Source organism: Oncorhynchus clarkii, chromosome 19, assembly GCF_045791955.1.
Source record: "Oncorhynchus clarkii lewisi isolate Uvic-CL-2024 chromosome 19, UVic_Ocla_1.0, whole genome shotgun sequence".
Taxonomy (NCBI): domain Eukaryota; kingdom Metazoa; phylum Chordata; class Actinopteri; order Salmoniformes; family Salmonidae; genus Oncorhynchus; species Oncorhynchus clarkii.
In genome coordinates, this window is record NC_092165.1 from 38,491,287 (window position 1) to 38,515,329 (window position 24,043).

Below are 24,043 nucleotides of genomic sequence, written 5' to 3' on the forward strand. Positions count from 1 at the left end.
ATGTGCGACTGTTTGCACCTGGCCTTCCCCAACTGGCACGGCTCGCCGGGAACGGGTGGGCATCCCTCTCTCTCTCATCTCTCTGTTTCTATGTGGTCCTAAACTATTCCCTGATTTAGCACCCGAGCTCAGCAGAGCTGGGTGAGTGAGTGTGTTGGGAGGCTGGTGCTACTGAGAGTAGAGTGCTGAGTCATGCTGCTGACCTGCTGCTTGCCTGCCTGCAGTGTGTGGATGGGTGTGTCTGCAGTGTGTTGTCTGGGTGAGCCTACTTCATAGGGATGCGCTTGATGTGTTTACATACAGTGGGGGAAAAAAGTATTTAGTCAGCCACCAATTGTGCAAGTTCTCCCACTTAAAAATATGAGAGAGGCCTGTAATTTTCATCATAGGTACACTTCAACTATGACAGACAAAATGATAAAAGAAAATCCAGAAAATCACATTGTAGGATTTTTAATGAATTTATTTGCAAATTATGGTGGAAAATAAGTATTTGGTCAATAACAAAAGTTTATCTCAATACTTTGTTATATACCCTTTGTTGGCAATGACAGAGGTCAAACGTTTTCTGTAAGTCTTCACAAGGTTTTCACACACTGTTGCTGGTATTTTGGCCCATTCCTCCATGCAGATCTCCTCTAGAGCAGTGATGTTTTGGGGCTGTTGCTGGGCAACACGGACTTTCAACTCCCTCCAAAGATTTTCTATGGGGTTGAGATCTGGAGACTGGCTAGGCCACTCCAGGACCTTGAAATGCTTCTTACGAAGCCACTCCTTCGTTGCCCGGGCGGTGTGTTTGGGATCATTGTCATGCTAAAAGACCCAGCCAAGTTTCATCTTCAATGCCCTTGCTGATGGAAGGAGGTTTTCACTCAAAATCTCACGATACATGGCCCCATTCATTCTTTCCTTTACACGGATCAGTCGTCCTGGTCCCTTTGCAGAAAAAAGCCCCAAAGCATGATGTTTCCACCCCCATGCTTCACAGTAGGTATGGTGTTCTTTGGATGCAACTCAGCATTCTTTGTCCTCCAAACACGACGAGTTGAGTTTTTACCAAAAAGTTATATTTTGGTTTCATCTGACCATATGACATTCTCCCAATCTTCTTCTGGATCATCCAAATGTTCTCTAGCAAACTTCAGACGGGCCTGGACATGTACTGGCTTAAGCAGGGGGACACGTCTGGCACTGCAGGATTTGAGTCCCTGGCGGCGTAGTGTGTTACTGATGGTAGGCTTTGTTACTTTGGTCCCAGCTCTCTGCAGGTCATTCACTAGGTCCCCCCGTGTGGTTCTGGGATTTTTGCTCACCGTTCTTGTGATCATTTTGACCCCACGGGGTGAGATCTTGCGTGGAGCCCCAGATCGAGGGAGATTATCAGTGGTCTTGTATGTCTTCCATTTCCTAATAATTGCTCCCACAGTTGATTTCTTCAAACCAAGCTGCTTACCTATTGCAGATTCAGTCTTCCCAGCCTGGTGCAGGTCTACAATTTAGTTTCTGGTGTCCTTTGACAGCTCTTTGGTCTTGGCCATACTGGAGTTTGGAGTGTGACTGTTTGAGGTTGTGGACAGGTGTCTTTTATACTGATAACAAGTTCAAACAGGTGCCATTAATACAGGTAACGAGTGGAGGACAGAGGAGCCTCTTAAAGAAGAAGTTACAGGTCTGTGAGAGCCAGAAATCTTGCTTGTTTGTAGGTGACCAAATACTTATTTACCACCATAATTTGCAAATAAATTCATAAAAAATCCTACAATGTGATTTTCTGGATTTTTTTTCTCGTTTTGTCTGTCATAGTTGAAGTGTACCTATGATGAAAATTACAGGCCTCTCTCATCTTTTTAAGTGGGAGAACTTGCACAATTGGTGGCTGACTAAATACTTTTTTGCCCCACTGTAAGTTGATGTACTTTTTCCTGGTGTATAGTCATTAACCGAGAGCCCATGCAGAATGCATCAAAAGATGAGTGTAATCTGTCATTCACAATGTAAACATAACTCATTTAAGTTTCATATAGAAGCAAATTCTGGAGGACAAACACATTGAGAGTTTGTATCACAGCGCGTGCTTGCTTGAACTATCTAAAGTGTATTCAGTTTTGCAAGCATTTTGTTGAAAGGTTAAGAAGTAATTTAGGTTATCTTTAGTTGAAATTGTGATAATAAAACATTCTTTATGGTCAATGAGAATATGTTGTGCATTTCCAATGTTAGCAATGGCCTTTGTTTTTCTTTAGATGCTAGATTTGTGGACATTGTTCTTAGATTTTTACAAACATAACTCTTGTGTCATTGACGTGTTCAAATAATGTTTATTTTTGCCTATTCTCTTGACTTAAATAATTCCATTCACTTGACCTTAAAAGGTTCCAATGCAGACGTTTTTATGTCAATATCAAATCCTTTCTGGGTAACATTTAAGTACCTTACTGGGATTGTTTTCAATTTAAAACCTCTTAGATGTAAAGTCCCATGTTTTGGGAACCTGTGTGGTTCTGATACCGGTTCTGACCTGCAATTTTGCTTATAAATCAATCTGTGGACACCATAGATAGAAGTGTCTTGCATTGAGCTGTAGCCCTGATTCTCATGGACACAGGGGTAAGGCCTCTCTTGACTGTGTGAAGCAGGATGTGAAATCTGACACCACTTGAAGCTGGGATGTTCCTCCTACCATTTCATTCGCTCTTCCAACTGTCCATCAACTCCTGACTGAATGCTACGTCACAGTGCCTAATAATGCATATGCCTGCAATCCTTACACCGTAGCGCAGCAAGAGAGAGTCATTTAGCCGCACTAGCACATTCAGAGATAGAATTATAGCCAGTAATCTAAAGTAATTAATAGATATTAAATGAAAAAACTTTCTGTTTTTCATTAACATAAGATGAAAGGTGAGTTCTTAACGAGTTCAGGAAGCCAAGCTAGAGCTCTGTGAGACGTTCACAGCGATGGGGGCAGATGTTTTGTTCAAGAGAGACCTTTAGATAATAAGGAAGGTGAAATCTTATAGTTGGTCATTTTATAATTTGATTAAACTCTATTTAGAAATCCTATATATGTAATTTCAAGCCTTATTCATACTCATATTCAGTTTTGTTGAATAGGAAATTGTGTATCGCTGCAGAATGCTGTGGTAGCCATGCTGGTTAAGTGTGCCTTGAATGGAATCATGTAGTAACCATAACAGTCTAAAACAATCTTTTATATTTGAGATTCTTCAAAGTAGCCTCCCTTTGCCTTGATGACAGCTTTGCACACTCTTGGCATTCTCTCAACTAGCTTCATGAGGTAGTAACCTGGAATGCATTTCAATTAACAGGTGTGTCTTCTTAAAAGTTAATTTGTGGCATTTATTTCCTTCCTAATGCGTTTGAGCCAATCAGTTGTGTTGTGACAAGGTAGGGGTGATATACAGAAGGTAGCTCTATTTGGTAAAAGACCAAGTTCATATTATGGCAAGAACAGCTCAAATAAGCAAAGAGAAACGACAGTCCATCATTACTTTAAGATATGAAGGTCAGTCAATCCTGAAAATTTCAAGAACTTTGAAAGTTTCTTCAAGTGCAGTCACAAAAACCATCAAGCGCTTTGATGAAACTGGCTCTCATGAGGACCGCTACAGGAAAGGAAGACCCAGAGTTACCTCTGCTGCAGAGGATAAGTTCATTAGAGTTACCAACCTCAGAAATTGCAGGACAAATAAATGCTTCAAAGAGTTCAAGTAACAGACACATCTCAACATCAACTGTTTAGAGGAGACTGCGTGAATCAGACCTTCATCGTTGAATTTCTGCAAAGAAACCACTACTAAAGTACACCAATAAGAAGAAGAGACTTGCTTGGTCCAAGAAACACGAGCAATTGGTCTGATGAGTCCAAATTTGATATTTTTGGTTCCAACTGCTGTGTCTTGGTGAGACGCAGAGTAGGTGAACAAATGATCTCCGCATGTGTGGTTCCCACCGTGAAGCATGAAGGAGGAGGTGTGATGGTGTGGGGGTGCTTTGCTGCATGGCCCCCCAGCTCGTGGCCCCCCTGCACTGCATGTGTACACCAGTGTTTAATGTGTCATACTTTTGTACAAAAAGTGCTGTACTTGGGTACAGGTTCAAAGTTACTGAGAAAATGTAATTCCTAGGTCTGGGAGGGACAGAAGTCGAGGTGGGGCAGAGATAGGGATGGTAGAATGAGAGATACAGTAATTGCCCTCTCCCCTGAGCAGAAACCTGTGTCAAATACTGGCCCAGATTTAGTGTGATAGGTGGTCCACTTAGCATTAAAGCCCATTGAAAGTCCATTTATGGTATCATCCATGATATCATCAATTAAACACCATAGACATTGACAATCTCTTACAGACAGTCTGGGGAATATTGCTGACTTTTATAGACATATTATTGTACTTTGCCCCTCTGCATAGAAGTGGTGGTAAGCAGTACTGGTCCCATTAGAGGATGGGTGTTCACACTGTTGTTTGCTTTTTCAATCTATGCCTATGAGATGTATTGTCTCCAGTATCTTAATGACTTCTCCCTGTGGGGCAATTTTTTAAAATCGTATTGGGAGGATATAAGTGGGAATAGGGGCAAATTCTGATAGTTGAATTCTAAAACCATGATGAAACTCCTATCACGTTAGGTGAGAATGAATTAATGTTCTGGCCTGCTCGATTTAAAGCATGCGGGATTACAGTCCCATGTCCACATAATCCTTGGGGAAAATCCTATTTAGATTTTTTCCCTCCTTTTGAATGCAAACAAGCCACCCCCAGAAGAAGGAGCTTGTGTCTTATTCAAATTGGGTAGGAATTATGTCTTGCTTCTCTGTAAATGAGGAACATGTAATTAGTTTGGATAATGTATGAGTTTGGTTAATGAGCTGAGCTCAGGGTCCTACCAGGTGCAGGGCCTATGAGGGAAAAAACGAACTCTAATGGTTATAAACGTGGTCATGGGTCGCTGGTTATGTTCAGAGAGAAGTTGTTTGATAAAGTTGTTAGTGGAAAATGTATGCCGTAGTAATCCAGGTGTTTTAGTATAACATAATTTCTTTGAGGGTACATAAAATTACAAAATAGTTATTTAGCCACTGTTGATACAAATGTATTCATAGGTCATGAGATTATGAGATTATGAATGGCCGTCCACATTTCAAGGTGCAATCCCATTTATTTACAGATAAATGCACCTGACTATTTACTATTTGGTTTTGGCCCTGTGTTTTAGAGTAACAGTAGCATTTGGTTTTCCAGCCTCACAAGCGAGGAGACCAGGCAATAGTAGAATAGCCCATTCCCTACCACATTATTTCTAGCTAGACGTGGCCTTGAGAGTGACCACACCCAAAGACAATGGTGCGGTTGCACCCCACATGAGTCATGTAAGATTAACTCCATGAAATGTTGCACAATTTCAGTCATTTGTAAATAAACTTGAACATTGAGGGGACCTATTTTTAAATCTTGTACAGTGAGGGAGAGATTGTTGGCAAATCTAAAGCATGCAAAAAATAGATTTGTTTGTAATCACATAAACCTCAATGTGCAATCACACCAACCACATTGTAAAACTGTGTAACTAATTACACCTGCCATACAGTATGCAATTACTATGTCAACACATTTTGTAGGGACACCTAACTTAAAGTAGGGCAGAAAGTGAATTCATGTGGATAATTTGGTGTGTCACCATATCACCTTTCTGCAGCACCCATATGACAAATATTTGAGTAAGGAGTTTCTTCACGTTTCGTGCCAGTTTTAGGTACAGGAATATATGCCAGCCCCTGTAAAGGAAATAGAATATAACATGAACATCAGCATTTTCTGGTCTTTTTTTAATGGAGATATCAATTTGTATTATTGTCCAGCTTCATACCACAATAAAGGAATTATCCTGCATGTAGTTGTATTTAGCATTTTGCTACAAGTTATAAAGGGAGCAAATTGATTTTAAGCATGCACTTCTGTTCAGCTCACACAGGTAGAGTTCCCTTGTTCCTCAGAGAACACTGAACCCACTGTCTCTACATGTCATAACCCTCTCCAGCATTACCCTCCCCTCTGACCATGTACAGATGCTGATAATCAGTCAATCTGAAGAAAAATGTGTGTAAATAAGTACCTGTGAGATGAGAGTGGAAATGACTAAAGACCATAAACTTTACATAGTTTTTCTATTCATAGCTGCAGTGTACATTCCTTGTACGAGTGGAAAGGGTTATAATACACAGACATAAATCCGGTCAATTTACATTTATGTTGGAGAACATCCACACCTTTCTGAGAATGAATTTAAAATATGATTTGCAACTCTCCAATCCTGACTGTCTCCTCCTGTGTTACTCATACTGTTACAAGATTGATCTAGATTAGAAGGCCGTATCCACCCTTATATGTCTATCAGAGGCTGGTCACTGGGAGCAAAAACAAAACAGCTATGTTGGCAGTTTCATTCAGTCTGTTGGTCCACAGTGGAATCTGGGTGAGGCAGTATTAACAGGATAAATCAGGTTGCTAGTGTGGCTTAGAGGGTGACATTTTTCCTTCAGGTAAGCGCTCTCTATATAATAATTTCTTTATGACATTGTTTTCATGTGCTTGGATTAGCTATGTTGGAAAAGCAAACGTAGTAGTAGTGATGGCAATTTAGCAGACACTTTGATTCTATTACTGAGGGGCAGAATTTTTTCCTGAGCTACAAACGGTTATATTGATCTGCTAATACAGGACTAGTAAAGGCCCAGTGCACAACTTTTGTGAAAAAAATACAAATATTTTAACTTAAATATTTTTCTTATTACAGATTTTTCAGGGGGTGTCGCAACACCCTCAGCACCCCTCCTTCCCGCAACTAGGTACCTTGATAGAAAATGACTTAAGTAAAAGTGAAAGTCACCCAATAAAATACTACTTGAGTAAAAGTCTAAAAGTATTTGGTTTAAATGTACTTAAGTACTATGATGGAAAACATACTAAATTGTCATACTTTCGTAAAAGTGAAAAGTAAATGCTACACATCAAATTCTTTATATTAAAGGTGCACTATGCAGATGTATAAAACTGAAAAGTAAAAGATGCAAAAAACAAAACTTGAGAACAGGAAGCATAGAAATAGTGCACATAGAAGAGATCTACCGCTTCTTAGATTTGCTTTCAATGAGAATGACAAATCTATAACCAACCTTTTTATTTGAATTTGGTCAGGTCACACAATAAGTTACAAATTGTAGCTTTAAGCAAACCAGACAGAACAAATATTATTATATATTTTTTTAAGGACCAGCAGGGCTCACTCCAACACTCAGACAAAATTTACAAACGCAGTATCTGTGTTCAATGAGTACGCCAGATCAGAGCCAGTAGGGAGGACAAGGCATTATATTGATGCAGTTTGGCCCTAAATTATTGATACCCTTGATAAAAATGAGCCGTAATGACTGTATAAAATAAATAATTCAAATACTGAGCTATATTGTATGCAAAAAAAATGAGGAAATTATTTTATTTTATACTAATACAATTGCTCAGTGAAAGATTTTGTTTAAGAAGTTATATATTTTTTTCTCAAAAAGGTAGTGGTCCAAATTATTAACAGCCCTAAAGATTCTTATAAATTAAGTAGTCAAAAGTTGAGTATTTGGTCCCATATTCCTAGAAATGACAACATCAAACTTGTTGGATGCATTTGCAGTTCGTTTTGATTGTGTTTTAGATTATTTTGTGCCCAATAGAAATTCATGGTAAATAATGTAGTGTCATTTTTGAGTCACTTTTATTATAAATAAGGATAGAATGTTTCTAAACACTTCTACATTCATGTGGATGCTACCATGATTGTGGATACTTCTGATTAGAATCGTGAATAATGTTGAGTGAAAAAGATAGAGAGGGTCAAAGATCATACCCCCAAGATTACAGAGGGTCAATATTATTATTTTTTTTTTTAGTAAAGTAAAGAACAGATTCCCCCAAAAATGACTTACCACTGCTCATAAGGTACTTTCTAAGGGAATGACACACCCTTTCCATAGGAAGTTCCCACACCTATACACACAAACTCACAAGTGCACACACAAGATTGTGTACACAGAAAAGTGTGAGGTCTAAGGTCTGAGATCTAAAATACTGTGGTAAGAACTATTTGTACTCAATGAGGAAGTTGTTGAACATGTTAATGAACACTTGTTTTTGCAACACAGTTATACTGAAAGCACTGACCACTGGTCAGACAGATCATTGTTCACCCAGTAGGCACAACATTGACTTTAAAAGGATATTACCACAGAATGCTCAGAATTTCTAAGCAAATTACACTTGCATTTTGATGAGAGAACCTGTTTGTAGAAAGGTAATAGGTACCTTCAGACGGTTGAATGCTCTCGTACACTTTATTGCTTGCAACGTTTAGACCGGAACACATATCAAACATGTTTACTTGCCTAAGTCAATCGATATCACATACAGTATCTCAGAAAGCAAACTCAGCATTGGATAGGCCTAATGCTGAGTGGGGAAGTGATCTCGACTGTAACCTTGTTACAGCTTATTTTATAGATAATCTTGATTTTCACATCAACATGAAAAGTGTTTCTACAACCCCACTGCTACTTCAGCCTACTGCAACATCTGATTTTGTGAGACACCACAGCTTTTCACCACTGATTTCCACCACTGCAGTGATCTGACCAGTGACTTACAGAGGCCTATTGTGATATGAAGCTTCAGATTTGTCCAATCATTGAGGGTACTCAGCAGCTAATATGACCCCATTGACACCATCATTTGTTTTTTAATAGTTGTTTTACTTCTCAGAAATTGTGGCATCACGGCAGGGTAACTTAACAACAGAAAATATGATCACAGCATGATTGTGTATCATGGATGATGGTAATAATAACAATCACGTTGATCAGGATTATACAATTTCAAAACTACACTCCCTTACCTACTTTAGACTTCAAGGCTAGCCAGCCACACTGGCTGTAAGTCAAATCTCCAGATCGATAGAGTGGATCATTTCACAGGCGCTGCAGAAGCTGGTTCCTTTGGGAATTCTTGCCAGGAAGAACTTCCAATAATCTCCTCCTGGGTTCCAGTTTCTCAAAACAATTCTGCTCCCATGGTAAGACAGGCAGAGAGGATCAGTCAGTCTAGGGCTCGGTTTTGTCAAATACATCTGAATTATTTTGTTATTGTAATATCAAGATAATATTCACTATACATGTGAACAAAACATTGGAATCCTCTCTAATACCTGATCTATCTAATGATAGATATTCTGAGACTTAACCTTTTGACAACTGTAGTGGTTTACCTTGATCTAAATATGCTCTTACTGTTTTTTCTTCTTGGTTTTGAATAGGGGCCGGACGAAGGCTGAAGGGACCAGAGCCTGACACGGTGGATGATTCAGTGAGTGGATATACTGATATGAAAAACCTATTGCTTGCATGTGTGGACATCATGTGAATACTAAAGACTATGGGAAAGACACAACTTAAATTAGACATTTTAATTCATCCCTATATAGCAACAAAATTAACTATACATATTTTTGTTCCAGATATGTGAAGAGCCATCTGAATTTATAGAGGGGGAGAGACCTCGCCCACAAGGATCCTCCCCTGTAGATGAATACCCTGAGACTGACGAATACACTGACATTGATAAACAGGTACAATACTTTATATTTCAATCAACCATGGTGACTTGTAGTTTGAATTTTGTCAGACACTCTGATTCATTTAACATTCCTTTTAGGGTGGAGGTGGGAGTGGCAAGAAAGGAAAGAGGGGTTTTGGGTCCCTTTTTGAAAAGCGCTCCCCTGCCAAGATGAGTGAACTGGAGGTCAGACATGTCTGCATTATATTGAACTCATGCAGAAGCATTGTTTCAGGTTGTCATTGGTGGTACTTAACATGTAAAAATATATATTTTTCTTCATTTTTTCCTGTAAACTCAGAGCTCAGAGTCGGGAGTGATTGTGAGAATGGCAAAAGAGACATGTGCCGAGGGTCTTGTTGTGAGCGGAGGAGGGAAGGAGGGCATCTTCATTAAGGAAGTGAGGCCAGAGTCCCCAGCCTCAAAGCTTCTTAGTGTACATGAGGGTAAGCAGACAACTAGCTCATACCATGCTCTTTCAGAAGTTGATAAAAAATAAAATTGCCTTTAGAGTCTGTAGTCAAGACTCTATAGTATAGACTAAATAGTTAATCTGAAAGCAAAGGACATATTGGTGAAATGTGCAGTGAAATGGGTGAAATGTGAAGTAATGGAGGCAAGATTGCTTTTGCTATCCAGGGTGAGAGACTCTTTGATATGACTCTTTGATGTGCTTGTTCAACAGTTCAAATGGGGATTTATTGATCTTTCTATGTCTTCCTTTTGTTCATTCAGGTGATCAGATACTCAGTGCCACAGTGTATTTTGACGATGTTAAATATGAAGATGCCCTTCAGATATTGGAACATGCACAGCCTTACAAGATGGAGTTACTTCTGAAACGCAAACCACTAAAGATATCCACCCTTGAGAGTGAACCAGCCCTTGAATCCCAAGTAACTATCACTATGTTCTCTTTCTGGATCTGTAGAGTAGTGTTATGTCTTTGGCTCTTTTTCTCATGAAGCAATCAATCAACATGTCACTTTTTCTATCCTACAGGTGGAACAAGGTTCCTCTCTGGAAATGAGGGGACATTCAAAGACAAAAAGGCACGGTGACCGAATCTCTTGGCCCAACTTCCCCTCCTTTAGCAAAAGTCGAAAGTCCCATTTTAAGAGGTCTCACAGTACCGCAGATGCAGATGATCAGAGGAAGCTGGAGCTGAGCCCAACAACAAGTGACACAGAGTCGCCAATCAAATCTCAGGAGGCTGTCAAGGGCAGGACAAAGAAGCAGAAGATAAAGTTGTCAAGTCTAAAGATGAAGGGCCGCAAGAGCAGGTCTGTTGAACAGTCGGGCCAGGACACAGACATACTAACTGTAGAATGTGCGCAAGTTATGGAAATCCAACAGAGTCAAGATGACATATACTCACCGGATGGTCTAGAGAGCACATCAGGAGAAACACCTCAAGTATATGTGTTTGAATCAGAATCAGAAAAAATGGAACCCACCAAGATAAAAAATGAATGCTCTCTTCCGGACCTGACAGGCTCGGAAAACAAACAGCACAAGGTAGAACTCATCAGACTGGACAAAACTTTGAAAACCACAGACATAACAGTTGCTTTTGCTGATCAAGAGAGTCCCTTAACCAAGACATCTCTGGAGGAAAAGAAAAAGAAGAAAGAGAAGAAAGAGAGGTCAGAACTAAAGTTTAGGATCAAGGGAAAGGAGACAAAAGACAAACACAAGCATGAAAAACATGTAAAATCATCCCCAAAAAGCATGAAGATACCAAGAGCAGATATCATAACATCTGATCTGTCTGCACATGACAATACCTTGCTGATTCCAACTATAGTATCACATACTAAGCTGATGGAGCGTCAACTCCCAATTGACATGTCAGATGTAGGACTTATCAGGAAATCCCCTCAGATTGGACAAGAACGAGACTTGAAAGAAACACATGTTAAAACAAATTTAAATGCACAGGAAATGCCTGCTAAGGTCACCAGTATTACAATGGAACCTGACTTGCAGATGGAAATACAGGCTTTAAAGTTACCTACAGAGACAAGCATTGATGACGTTTTAGTACACATTGGTACAAGGACTGCTACCAAGTTCAAGCTGCCAAGGGAGGACCTTGCTGACTTTGTTACTGCTGAACCTATACAAATGACAGACGTGAGGATTGTAGAAATGGATGTGAAAAGCCTTAAAGTTGAGGATAGGGGGTTGAAAATACTTCCAAACCGTGATGATATTGAGATCCCCGGCATGGAAGATGCATCATCAACTGGCACCAAAACCCCAGTGATCAAACAGCCTAAAACAGCATTCACTCTTCCTGTTGAAGAAATTCAGGCTGTTCAGATGGTTATAGACGTAGGCAGAGTTAAAGAGGCTGTCTCCAAATTGCCAGGGTTCAAGCTGCCGAAGGGTGACACTGTAGGACTGCCTGCTCATCAAGAAATCACAAAGACAGATGTGAATGCAGAAAGAGTAAATGTGACAGTAGAAACCACCCGGTCTAAAATCACAGACATAAAGGCACAGTTGGACACGTATGTCAAAAAGACTGACATAAATGCTTCACCTGAAAAGTTGAGCAGGAGCTCAGTTACCACAATCAAATTGCCAAAGAACCAACTTTCTGATCTAGGTGCTCATGAACCTATTACTATGACAGAAATATACCATACAAAAAGAAAAGAGGAAGCTGGAAGGACCAATGAGGTTGAAATCCAAATTGAACTCCATAAACGAGAGAACGTGGAGATACCTGGAATGGAAAATATACATCAAAAAGGATCTCCCAACCAAGTGGAAAGGGAAAAAGAGTTGGCAGTACCAGTACCTGAGTGGCCAACCATCAAAGCTGAGGAGACAAATGTTATTCCTTACACTAAAGGATTAGATAAGAAGTCAAAGAAATCAAAGATGTCAATGCCTGCTCCAAATGTCGCCGTAGATGTACCTGATGTGGAAAAGGACATTAAGGTTCAAGGAACTGAAATACCAGAACCCAAACTGACATTGTCAGAAATTAACATTGAAAAGCCAAGGGTTGATATAAAAGGTCCAAATAAAGATTTGGATGTCAATCTTAAAAAACTTGAAATGTTCACTTCAACAGAACTCAAAGTGCAGGTCCAACCACCTAGCGTTGAACTCAAAGTGCCTTCTGGTGAAGTTGAAATACCTGAGGGAGCGGCTAAGGAAATTGATGTAAAAATAAAAAAGCCACGGATGTCATTTGGATGGTTTTCAAAACCAGAAGTGAAAGTCCCCGAGGTTGATATCAGTCTTACAAACGTGGATATTTCGCTTCCAGAAGGAAAGGTGGAGGTCAAAGAGCCAGACGTGGAAATGAAATCTCCAGATGTTCAAATTGAAATGAAACATGATATTGAGCTTGAGGGTCAAGGAAGTCAATTTAAATTACCACCATTTGGACTCTCAATATCGAGAGTTAAAGGTCCTGAAATTGGCTTAAGTCTGTCAAAGGCAGATGTAGATGTCGACTTACCAGAGGGAAGAGCAGACCTCCAACTACCTGATGTGGAAGTCGGAGTGCCCTCTGTTGAAGTTGAAATACCAGAAGCAGGTTCTAAAGATATTGATGTGAAAATGAGAAAGTCAAGAATGTCATTCCCCAAAATTGGATTTTCAAAACCTGAAGTGAAAGCACCAGAGGTTGATATCAGTCTTCCAGAGGTGGATATTTCTCTTCCAGAGGGAAAGGTGGAGGTCAAAGAGCCAGAGTTGGAAATTAAAACTCCAGAGATTCAAGTTGATGTGAAAGATACCGTAGGCTCCCCCTCAAGATTCAAAATGCCAACATTAAAATTCCCTACATTTGGAGCAGTTTCTCCAAATGTCACATTAGAGGTATCTGATTTGGACAAGGACATCAAGGTTCATGGAACTGAAATACCTGAACCCAAGCTGACAATATCAGCTTTTAACATCGAAAAGCCAAGTGTTGACCTTAAAGGTCCATCCATAGATGTCAATCATAAAAAAAATGAAAACGTCATTTTACCAGAGGTCAAAATGAACGTCCAACCACCAAGCATTGAACTCAAAGTGCCTTCTGGTGAAGTTGAAATGCCTGAGGGAGCTGCTACAGAAATGGATGTAAAAATGAAAAAGCCCAGGATGTCATTTGGATGGTTTTCAAAACCAGAAGCGAAAGCACCCGAGGTTGATATCAGTCTTACAAACGTGGACATTTCGCTTCCAGAAGGAAAGGTGGAGGTCAAAGAGCCAGACGTGGAAATGAAATCTCCAGATGTTCAAATTGAAATGAAACATGATATTGAGCTTGAGGATCAAGGAAGTCAATTTAAATTACCAAAATTTGGACTCTCGTTGCCGAGAGTTAAAGGTCCTGAAATTGGCTTAAGTCTGTCAAAGACAGATGTAGAAGTCGACTTACCAGAGGGAAGAGCAGACCTCCAACTACCTGATGTGGAAGTCAGAGTGCCCTCTGTTGAAGTTGAAATACCAGAAGCAGGTTCTAAAGATATTGATGTGAAAATGAGAAAGCCAAGAATGTCATTCCCCAAATTTGGATTTTCAAAACCTGAAGTGAAAGCACCAGAGGTTGATATCAGTCTCCCAGAGGTGGATATTTCTCTTCCAGGGGGAAAGTTGGAGGTCAAAGAGCCAGAGGTGGAAATGAAAACTCCAGAGATTCAAGTTGATGTGAAAGATACCGTAGGCTCCCCCTCAAGATTCAAAATGCCAACTTTAAAATTCCCTAAATTTGGAGCAGCTTCTCCAAATGTCACAATAGAGGTACCTGATTTGGACAAGAACATCAAGGTTCATGGAACTGAAATACCTGAACCCAAGCTGACAATATCAGCTTTTAACATCGAAAAGCCAAGTGTTGACCTTAAAGGTCCATCTATAGATGTTGATCGTAAAAAAAATGAAAACGTCACTTTACCAGAGGTCAAAATGAACGTCCAACCACCAAGCATTGAACTCAAAGTGCCTTCTGGTGAAGTTGAAATGCCTGAGGGAGCTGCTACAGAAATGGATGTAAAAATGAAAAAGCCCAGGATGTCATTTGGATGGTTTTCAAAACCAGAAGCGAAAGCACCCGAGGTTGATATCAGTCATACAAACGTGGACATTTCTCTTCCAGAAGGAAAGGTGGAGGTCAAAGAGCCAGACGTGGAAATGAAATCTCCAGGTGTTCAAATTGAAATGAAACATGATATTGAGCTTGAGGGTCAAGGAAGTCAATTTAAATTACCAAAATTTGGACTCTCGTTGCCGAGAGTTAAAGGTCCTGAAATTGGCTTAAGTCTGTCAAAGACAGATGTAGATGTCGACTTACCAGAGGGAAGAGCAGACCTCCAACTACCTGATGTGGAAGTCGGAGTGCCCTCTGTTGAAGTTGAAATACCAGAAGCAGGTTCTAAAGATATTGTTGTGAAAATGAGAAAGCCAAGAATGTCATTCCCCAAATTTGGATTTTCAAAACCTGAAGTGAAAGCACCAGAGGTTGATATCAGTCTTCCAGAGGTGGATATTTCTCTTCCAGAGGGAAAGTTGGAGGTCAAAGAGCCAGAGGTGGAAATGAAAACTCCAGAGATTCAAGTTGATGTGAAAGATACCGTAGGCTCCCCCTCAAGATTCAAAATGCCAACTTTAAAATTCCCTAAATTTGGAGCAGCTTCTCCAAATGTCACAATAGAGGTACCTGATTTGGACAAGAACATCAAGGTTCATGGAACTGAAATACCTGAACCCAAGCTGACAATATCAGCTTTTAACATCGAAAAGCCAAGTGTTGACCTTAAAGGTCCATCTATAGATGTCGATCGTAAAAAAAATGAAAACGTCACTTTACCAGAGGTCAAAATGAAGGTCCAACCACCAAGCATTGAACTCAAAGTGCCTTCTGGTGAAGTTGAAATGCCTGAGGGAGCTGCTACAGAAATGGATGTAAAAATGAAAAAGCCCAGGATGTCATTTGGATGGTTTTCAAAACCAGAAGCGAAAGCACCCGAGGTTGATATCAGTCTTACAAACGTGGACTTTTCGCTTCCAGAAGGAAAGGTGGAGGTCAAAGAGCCAGACGTGGAAATGAAATCTCCAGGTGTTCAAATTGAAATGAAACATGATATTGAGCTTGAGGGTCAAGGAAGTCCATTTAAATTACCAAAATTTGGACTCTCGTTGCCGAGAGTTAAAGGTCCTGAAATTGGCTTAAGTCTGTCAAAGACAGATGTAGATGTCGACTTACCAGAGGGAAGAGCAGACCTCCAACTACCTGATGTGGAAGTCGGAGTGCCCTCTGTTGAAGTTGAAATACCAGAAGCAGGTTCTAAAGATATTGATGTGAAAATGAGAAAGCCAAGAATGTCATTCCCCAAATTTGGATTTTCAAAACCTGAAGTGAAAGCACCAGAGGTTGATATCAGTCTTCCAGAGGTGGATATTTCTCTTCCAGAGGGAAAGTTGGAGGTCAAAGAGCCAGAGGTGGAAATGAAAACTCCAGAGATTCAAGTTGATGTGAAAGATACCGTAGGCTCCCCCTCAAGATTCAAAATGCCAACTTTAAAATTCCCTAAATTTGGAGCAGCTTCTCCAAATGTCACAATAGAGGTACCTGATTTGGACAAGAACATCAAGGTTCATGGAACTGAAATACCTGAACCCAAGCTGACAATATCAGCTTTTAACATCGAAAAGCCAAGTGTTGACCTTAAAGGTCCATCTATAGATGTCGATCGTAAAAAAAATGAAAACGTCACTTTACCAGAGGTCAAAATGAAGGTCCAACCACCAAGCATTGAACTCAAAGTGCCTTCTGGTGAAGTTGAAATGCCTGAGGGAGCTGCTACAGAAATGGATGTAAAAATGAAAAAGCCCAGGATGTCATTTGGATGGTTTTCAAAACCAGAAGCGAAAGCACCCGAGGTTGATATCAGTCTTACAAACGTGGACATTTCGCTTCCAGAAGGAAAGGTGGAGGTCAAAGAGCCAGACGTGGAAATGAAATCTCCAGGTGTTCAAATTGAAATGAAACATGATATTGAGCTTGAGGGTCAAGGAAGTCAATTTAAATTACCAAAATTTGGACTCTCGTTGCCGAGAGTTAAAGGTCCTGAAATTGGCTTAAGTCTGTCAAAGACAGATGTAGATGTCGACTTACCAGAGGGAAGAGCAGACCTCCAACTACCTGATGTGGAAGTCGGAGTGCCCTCTGTTGAAGTTGAAATACCAGAAGCAGGTTCTAAAGATATTGATGTGAAAATGAGAAAGCCAAGAATGTCATTCCCCAAATTTGGATTTTCAAAACCTGAAGTGAAAGCACCAGAGGTTGATATCAGTCTTCCAGAGGTGGATATTTCTCTTCCAGAGGGAAAGTTGGAGGTCAAAGAGCCAGAGGTGGAAATGAAAACTCCAGAGATTCAAGTTGATGTGAAAGATACCGTAGGCTCCCCCTCAAGATTCAAAATGCCAACTTTAAAATTCCCTAAATTTGGAGCAGCTTCTCCAAATGTCACAATAGAGGTACCTGATTTGGACAAGAACATCAAGGTTCATGGAACTGAAATACCTGAACCCAAGCTGACAATATCAGCTTTTAACATCGAAAAGCCAAGTGTTGACCTTAAAGGTCCATCTATAGATGTCGATCGTAAAAAAAATGAAAACGTCACTTTACCAGAGGTCAAAATGAAGGTCCAACCACCAAGCATTGAACTCAAAGTGCCTTCTGGTGAAGTTGAAATGCCTGAGGGAGCTGCTACAGAAATGGATGTAAAAATGAAAAAGCCCAGGATGTCATTTGGATGGTTTTCAAAACCAGAAGCGAAAGCACCCGAGGTTGATATCAGTCATACAAACGTGGACATTTCGCTTCCAGAAGGAAAGGTGGAGGTCAAAGAGCCAGACGTGGAAATGAAATCTCCAGGTGTTCAAATTGAAATGAAACATGATATTGAGCTTGAGGGTCAAGGAAGTCAATTTAAATTACCAAAATTTGGACTCTCGTTGCCGAGAGTTAAAGGTCCTGAAATTGGCTTAAGTCTGTCAAAGACAGATGTAGATGTCGACTTACCAGAGGGAAGAGCAGACCTCCAACTACCTGATGTGGAAGTCGGAGTGCCCTCTGTTGAAGTTGAAATACCAGAAGCAGGTTCTAAAGATATTGATGTGAAAATGAGAAAGCCAAGAATGTCATTCCCCAAATTTGGATTTTCAAAACCTGAAGTGAAAGCACCAGAGGTTGATATCAGTCTTCCAGAGGTGGATATTTCTCTTCCAGAGGGAAAGTTGGAGGTCAAAGAGCCAGAGGTGGAAATGAAAACTCCAGAGATTCAAGTTGATGTGAAAGATACCGTAGGCTCCCCCTCAAGATTCAAAATGCCAACTTTAAAATTCCCTAAATTTGGAGCAGCTTCTCCAAATGTCACAATAGAGGTACCTGATTTGGACAATAACATCAAGGTTCATGGAACTGAAATACCTGAACCCAAGCTGACAATATCAGCTTTTAACATCGAAAAGCCAAGTGTTGACCTTAAAGGTCCATCTATAGATGTAAATCGTAAAAAAAATGAAAACGTCACTTTACCAGAGGTCAAAATGAAGGTCCAACCACCAAGCATTGAACTCAAAGTGCCTTCTGGTGAAGTTGAAATGCCTGAGGGAGCTGCTACAGAAATGGATGTAAAAATGAAAAAGCCCAGGATGTCATTTGGATGGTTTTCAAAACCAGAAGCGAAAGCACCCGAGGTTGATATCAGTCTTACAAACGTGGACATTTCGCTTCCAGAAGGAAAGGTGGAGGTCAAAGAGCCAGACGTAGAAATGAAATCTCCAGATGTTCAAATTGAAATGAAACATGATATTGAGCTTGAGGGTCAAGGAAGTCCATTTAAATTACCAAAATTTGGACTCTCGTTGCCGAGAGTTAAAGGTCCTGAAATTGGCTTAAGTCTGTCAAAGACAGATGTAGATGTCGACTTACCAGAGGGAAGAGCAGACCTCCAACTACCTGATGTGGAAGTCGGAGTGCCCTCTGTTGAAGTTGAAATACCAGAAGCAGGTTCTAAAGATATTGATGTGAAAATGAGAAAGCCAAGAATGTCATTCCCCAAATTTGGATTTTCAAAACCTGAAGTGAAAGCACCAGAGGTTGATATCAGTCTTCCAGAGGTGGATATTTCTCTTCCAGAGGGAAAGTTGGAGGTCAAAGAGCCAGAGGTGGAAATGAAAACTCCAGAGATTCAAGTTGATGTGAAAGATACCGTAGGCTCCCCCTCAAGATTCAAAATGCCAACTTTAAAATTCCCTAAATTTGGAGCAGCTTCTCCAAATGTCACAATAGAGGTACCTGATTTGGACAAGAACATCAAGGTTCACGGAACTGAAATACCTGAACCCAAGCTGACAATATCAGCTTTTAACATCGAAAAGCCAAGTGTTGACCTTAAAGGTCCATCTATAGATGTCGATCGTAAAAAAAATGAAAACGTCACTTTACCAGAGGTCAAAATGAAGGTCCAACCACCAAGCATTGAACTCAAAGTGCCTTCTGGTGAAGTTGAAATGCCTGAGGGAGCTGCTACAGAAATGGATGTAAAAATGAAAAAGCCCAGGATGTCATTTGGATGGTTTTCAAAACCAGAAGCGAAAGCACCCGAGGTTGATATCAGTCTTACAAACGTGGACTTTTCGCTTCCAGAAGGAAAGGTGGAGGTCAAAGAGCCAGACGTGGAAATGAAATCTCCAGGTGTTCAAATTGAAATGAAACATGATATTGAGCTTGAGGGTCAAGGAAGTCAATTTAAATTACCAAAATTTGGACTCTCGTTGCCGAGAGTTAAAGGTCCGGAAATTGGCTTAAGTCTGTCAAAGACAGATGTAGATGTCGACTTACCAGAGGGAAGAGCAGACCTCCAACTACCTGATGTGGAAGTCGGAGTGCCCTCTGTTGAAGTTGAAATACCAGAAGCAGGTTCTAAAGATATTGATGTGAAAATGAGAAAGCCAAGAATGTCATTCCCCAAATTTGGATTTTCAAAACCTGAAGTGAAAGCACCAGAGGTTGATATCAGTCTTCCAGAGGTGGATATTTCTCTTCCAGAGGGAAAGTTGGAGGTCAAAGAGCCAGAGGTGGAAATGAAAACTCCAGAGATTCAAGTTGATGTGAAAGATACCGTAGGCTCCCCCTCAAGATTCAAAATGCCAACTTTAAAATTCCCTAAATTTGGAGCAGCTTCTCCAAATGTCACAATAGAGGTACCTGATTTGGACAAGAACATCAAGGTTCATGGAACTGAAATACCTGAACCCAAGCTGACAATATCAGCTTTTAACATCGAAAAGCCAAGTGTTGACCTTAAAGGTCCATCTATAGATGTCGATCGTAAAAAAAATGAAAACGTCACTTTACCAGAGGTCAAAATGAAGGTCCAACCACCAAGCATTGAACTCAAAGTGCCTTCTGGTGAAGTTGAAATGCCTGAGGGAGCTGCTACAGAAATTGATGTAAAAATGAAAAAGCCCAGGATGTCATTTGGATGGTTTTCAAAACCAGAAGCGAAAGCACCCGAGGTTGATATCAGTCTTACAAACGTGGACATTTCGCTTCCAGAAGGAAAGGTGGAGGTCAAAGAGCCAGACGTAGAAATGAAATCTCCAGATGTTCAAATTGAAATGAAACATGATATTGAGCTTGAGGGTCAAGGAAGTCCATTTAAATTACCAAAATTTGGACTCTCGTTGCCGAGAGTTAAAGGTCCTGAAATTGGCTTAAGTCTGTCAAAGACAGATGTAGAAGTCGACTTACCAGAGGGAAGAGCAGACCTCCAACTACCTGATGTGGAAGTCGGAGTGCCCTCTGTTGAAGTTGAAATACCAGAAGCAGGTTCTAAAGATATTGATGTGAAAATGAGAAAGCCAAGAATGTCATTCCCCAAATTTGGATTTTCAAAACCTGAAGTGAAAGCACCAGAGGTTGATATCAGTCTTCCAGAGGTGGATATTTCTCTTCCAGGGGGAAAGTTGGAGGTCAAAGAGCCAGAGGTGGAAATGAAAACTGCAGAGATTCAAGTTGATGTGAAAGATACCATTGGCTCCCCCTCAAGATTCAAAATGCCAACTTTAAAATTTCCTAAATTTGGAGCAGCTTCTCCAAATGTCACAATAGAGGTACCTGATTTGGACAAGAACATCAAGGTTCATGGAACTGAAATACCTGAACCCAAGCTGACAATATCAGCTTTTAACATCGAAAAGCCAAGTGTTGACCTTAAAGGTCAATCTATAGATGTCAATCGTAAAAAAAATGAAAACGTCACTTTACCAGAGGTCAAAATGAAGGTCCAACCACCAAGAATTGAACTCAAAGTGCCTTCTGGTGAAGTTGAAATGCCTGAGGGAGCTGCTACAGAAATGGATGTAAAAATGAAAAAGCCCAGGATGTCATTTGGATGGTTTTCAAAACCAGAAGCGAAAGCACCCGAGGTTGATATCAGTCTTACAAACGTGGATTTTTCGCTTCCAGAAGGAAAGGTGGAGGTCAAAGAGCCAGACGTGGAAATGAAATCTCCAGATGTTCAAATTGAAATGAAACATGATATTGAGCTTGAGGGTCAAGGAAGTCAATTTAAATTACCAAAATTTGGACTCTCGTTGCCGAGAGTTAAAGGTCCTGAAATTGGCTTAAGTCTTTCAAAGACAGATGTAGATGTCGACTTACCAGAGGGAAGAGCAGACCTCCAACTACCTGATGTGGAAGTCGGAGTGCCCTCTGTTGAAGTTGAAATACCAGAAGCAGGTTCTAAAGATACTGTGAAAATGAGAAAGCCAAGAATGTCATTCCCCAAATTTGGATTTTCAAAACCTGAAGTGAAAGCACCAGAGGTTGATATCAGTCTTCCAGAGGTGGATATTTCTCTTCCAGAGGGAAAGTTGGAGGTCAAAGAGCCAGAGGTGGAAATGAAAACTCCAGAGATTCAAGTTGATGTGAAAGATACCGTAGGCTCCCCCTCAAGATTCAAAATGCCAACTTTAAAATTCCCTAAATTTGGAGCAGCTTCTCCAAATGTCACAATAGAGGTACCTGATTTGGACAAGGACATCAAGGTTCATGGAACTGAAATACCTGATCCCAAGCTGACAAAATTAGCATTTAACATCGAAAAGCCAAGTGTTGACCTTAAAGGTCCATCTATAGATTTAAATCGTAAAAGAAATGACAATGTCACTTTACCAAAGGTCCTGATGAACGTCCAACCACCAAGCATTGAACTAAAAGTGCCTTCTGGTGAAGTTGAAATGCCTGAGGGAGCTGCTACAGAAATGGATGTAAAAATGAAAAAGCCCAGGAAGTCATTTGGATGGTTTTCAAAACCAGATGTGAAAGCACTTGAGGTAGATGTCAGTCTTACTAAGGTGGATTTGTCTCTACCTGAAGGAAAGGTGGTCAAAGAGTCATATGTAGAAATGAAAGCTCCAGAGAGTCAAGTTGAATTGAAAAGTAAAGGTTTTTCAGTTGATGGAAAACTACAAACACAAAACATAGAGGATAAAATAATTGAAATGGGGGTGAAGAAACCGCTGATAACCTTTCCAAAAATAGTTTTTTCAAGATCTGAAATTACGGCTCCTGAGATTGTTATGATTCCTCCAAATGTAGACATTTCACTCCCAGAGGGAAAAGTTTTCAAAGTGCCTGAAGTGAAAATTGAAGCTCCAGAGATTGAAGTTGACGTAAAAGAAGCTGTTGGCTCCCCCTCAAGATTCAAAATGCCAACATTCAAATTGCCTACATTTGGTTCAACTTCAAAGGTGGCAGTCGTTGTCTCTGATAAAGAGAAGGTTATTGAAGTGCCTGGTGTAGAAATTCTAGATCAAGTACTAGGAGCTTCCTTTCCAGTTGATTTGACAGAACCCGTGGATACAGTTGACATTAAAGGATGTAGTGAAGTTCATCTATATGTTGCTGGATCTGAAGGGCCCTCAGTTGAAGAAGGAATGACAATAGCTGATGTTGATGTTCATGGTGTTGACAGTTCAGAACTGACAATTGATGATAAAGGCCATGGCTTACCCAGCAAAGGTCAAGGCTCACCAAGTAAATTCAAACTTCCAACCTTCAAAATGCCCAAATTGAGCATTTCAAAATCCAAACCTCAGAATGAACATGAACATGATGATATAAGTCCAAATATTATTTTGGAGAATAACGAAATTCATGTGGAACCACAAGGACCAGCGATTTCACCAAAGTTGACATTGACAACATTTGGGGAGGTATTAAGAAGCATTGATGTTGAATTTTATGTCCCTGCATTAGAGGAAGTTGAGGAAAAGCTCACAGGCTCAAGGGAAGGACTCAGTGCTGAAACCCAGTCTATCCAAGAAGAGGAAGAAGCGAAAGAAAAATCCAAATTTGTTTGGTTTAAGTTTCCTACATTTGGACTATCTTCTCCTTCAGAATCTGCCAAAATTTTAGAAAAAGATACATCTGAGAAAGAAGCAAGTGAGAACAGCCCTGCAGGTGACTCTGTGGAACAAGACTCCAGCTTGACCTTCTCAGTGCGGTCATCGGATGCTTTTGCAGATATCAGTTCTACCGTCACAAGCGAACAAGTTGCTCCATCATTGGCCTCTCCAACCAAAGTCACAGTGAAATATTCTGACCCTATTGCCACTGAGATACAAGGTAATATTACCTCCACAGCAAGGACAAAAATTATCTCTTTTGAACCCTACTTGGCAGAGAAGGTCACCATTCCAATGTCCTCTGGAGCTTCCTCCTCATCAGTGGACACCCTAAAACTGGCGTCTGGTACACATGTCATCACATCCAATATACAAGCAATACCAGACACACAGAAAGCCACGCTCTTAACAGATTTTGGATTGCAGACAGGGACCGCCGGAGCTTCCTCTGCATCTTGGTCAGTGGACGACACCAACAAAACACAGAGTGATGGGCAAACAGTTATTAAGAGGCATGTAATTAGGGAAATGTCAGGCACTGACAAGGAAACAGTTGTCATAACTCGAAGAGTTACACATGTGTTTGGGGCTGAGCCCATCTCAGATGAAACCGCCTCATCTATCAAACAGATGAAAGAAACTATGCATTCTGAAAAAATGAAATTCTTCGATGGGGCTCAATTGGAGTGACTTGGAGGAATATGATAAATCCCTCAATTGAGAAGTAATATCAGTCATATTATTATTGTGCTCTTAATAATTAATTGTGCTTTAATTTATGACAGAGTTTTAATATATACAGTTAAATGTTTTGATTGTTTACTTAGTACACAATAAATATAAATATACACAAGTTTGTGTACATGCCCATGATACAGGAAGGGATATTTGCTGTTTTAACACATCTCTGCAGGTTGTCCTGCTGTACATATAAT

The 24,043-nt window shown here is 40.3% G+C and overlaps 1 protein-coding gene across 1 annotated transcript; it reads left to right on the plus strand.

The window, feature by feature from the left end:
* On the plus strand, positions 1–23,798 carry LOC139375144 (neuroblast differentiation-associated protein AHNAK-like). The gene is made up of 8 exons (XM_071116640.1): positions 1–55; positions 9,373–9,422; positions 9,574–9,684; positions 9,771–9,857; positions 9,973–10,117; positions 10,407–10,567; positions 10,674–21,146; positions 21,546–23,798. Exons 1-8 carry the CDS (start codon positions 1–3, stop codon positions 23,796–23,798), a joined length of 13,335 nt encoding a protein of 4,444 aa, XP_070972741.1.
* The last annotated feature ends 245 nt before the right edge of the window (positions 23,799–24,043 follow it).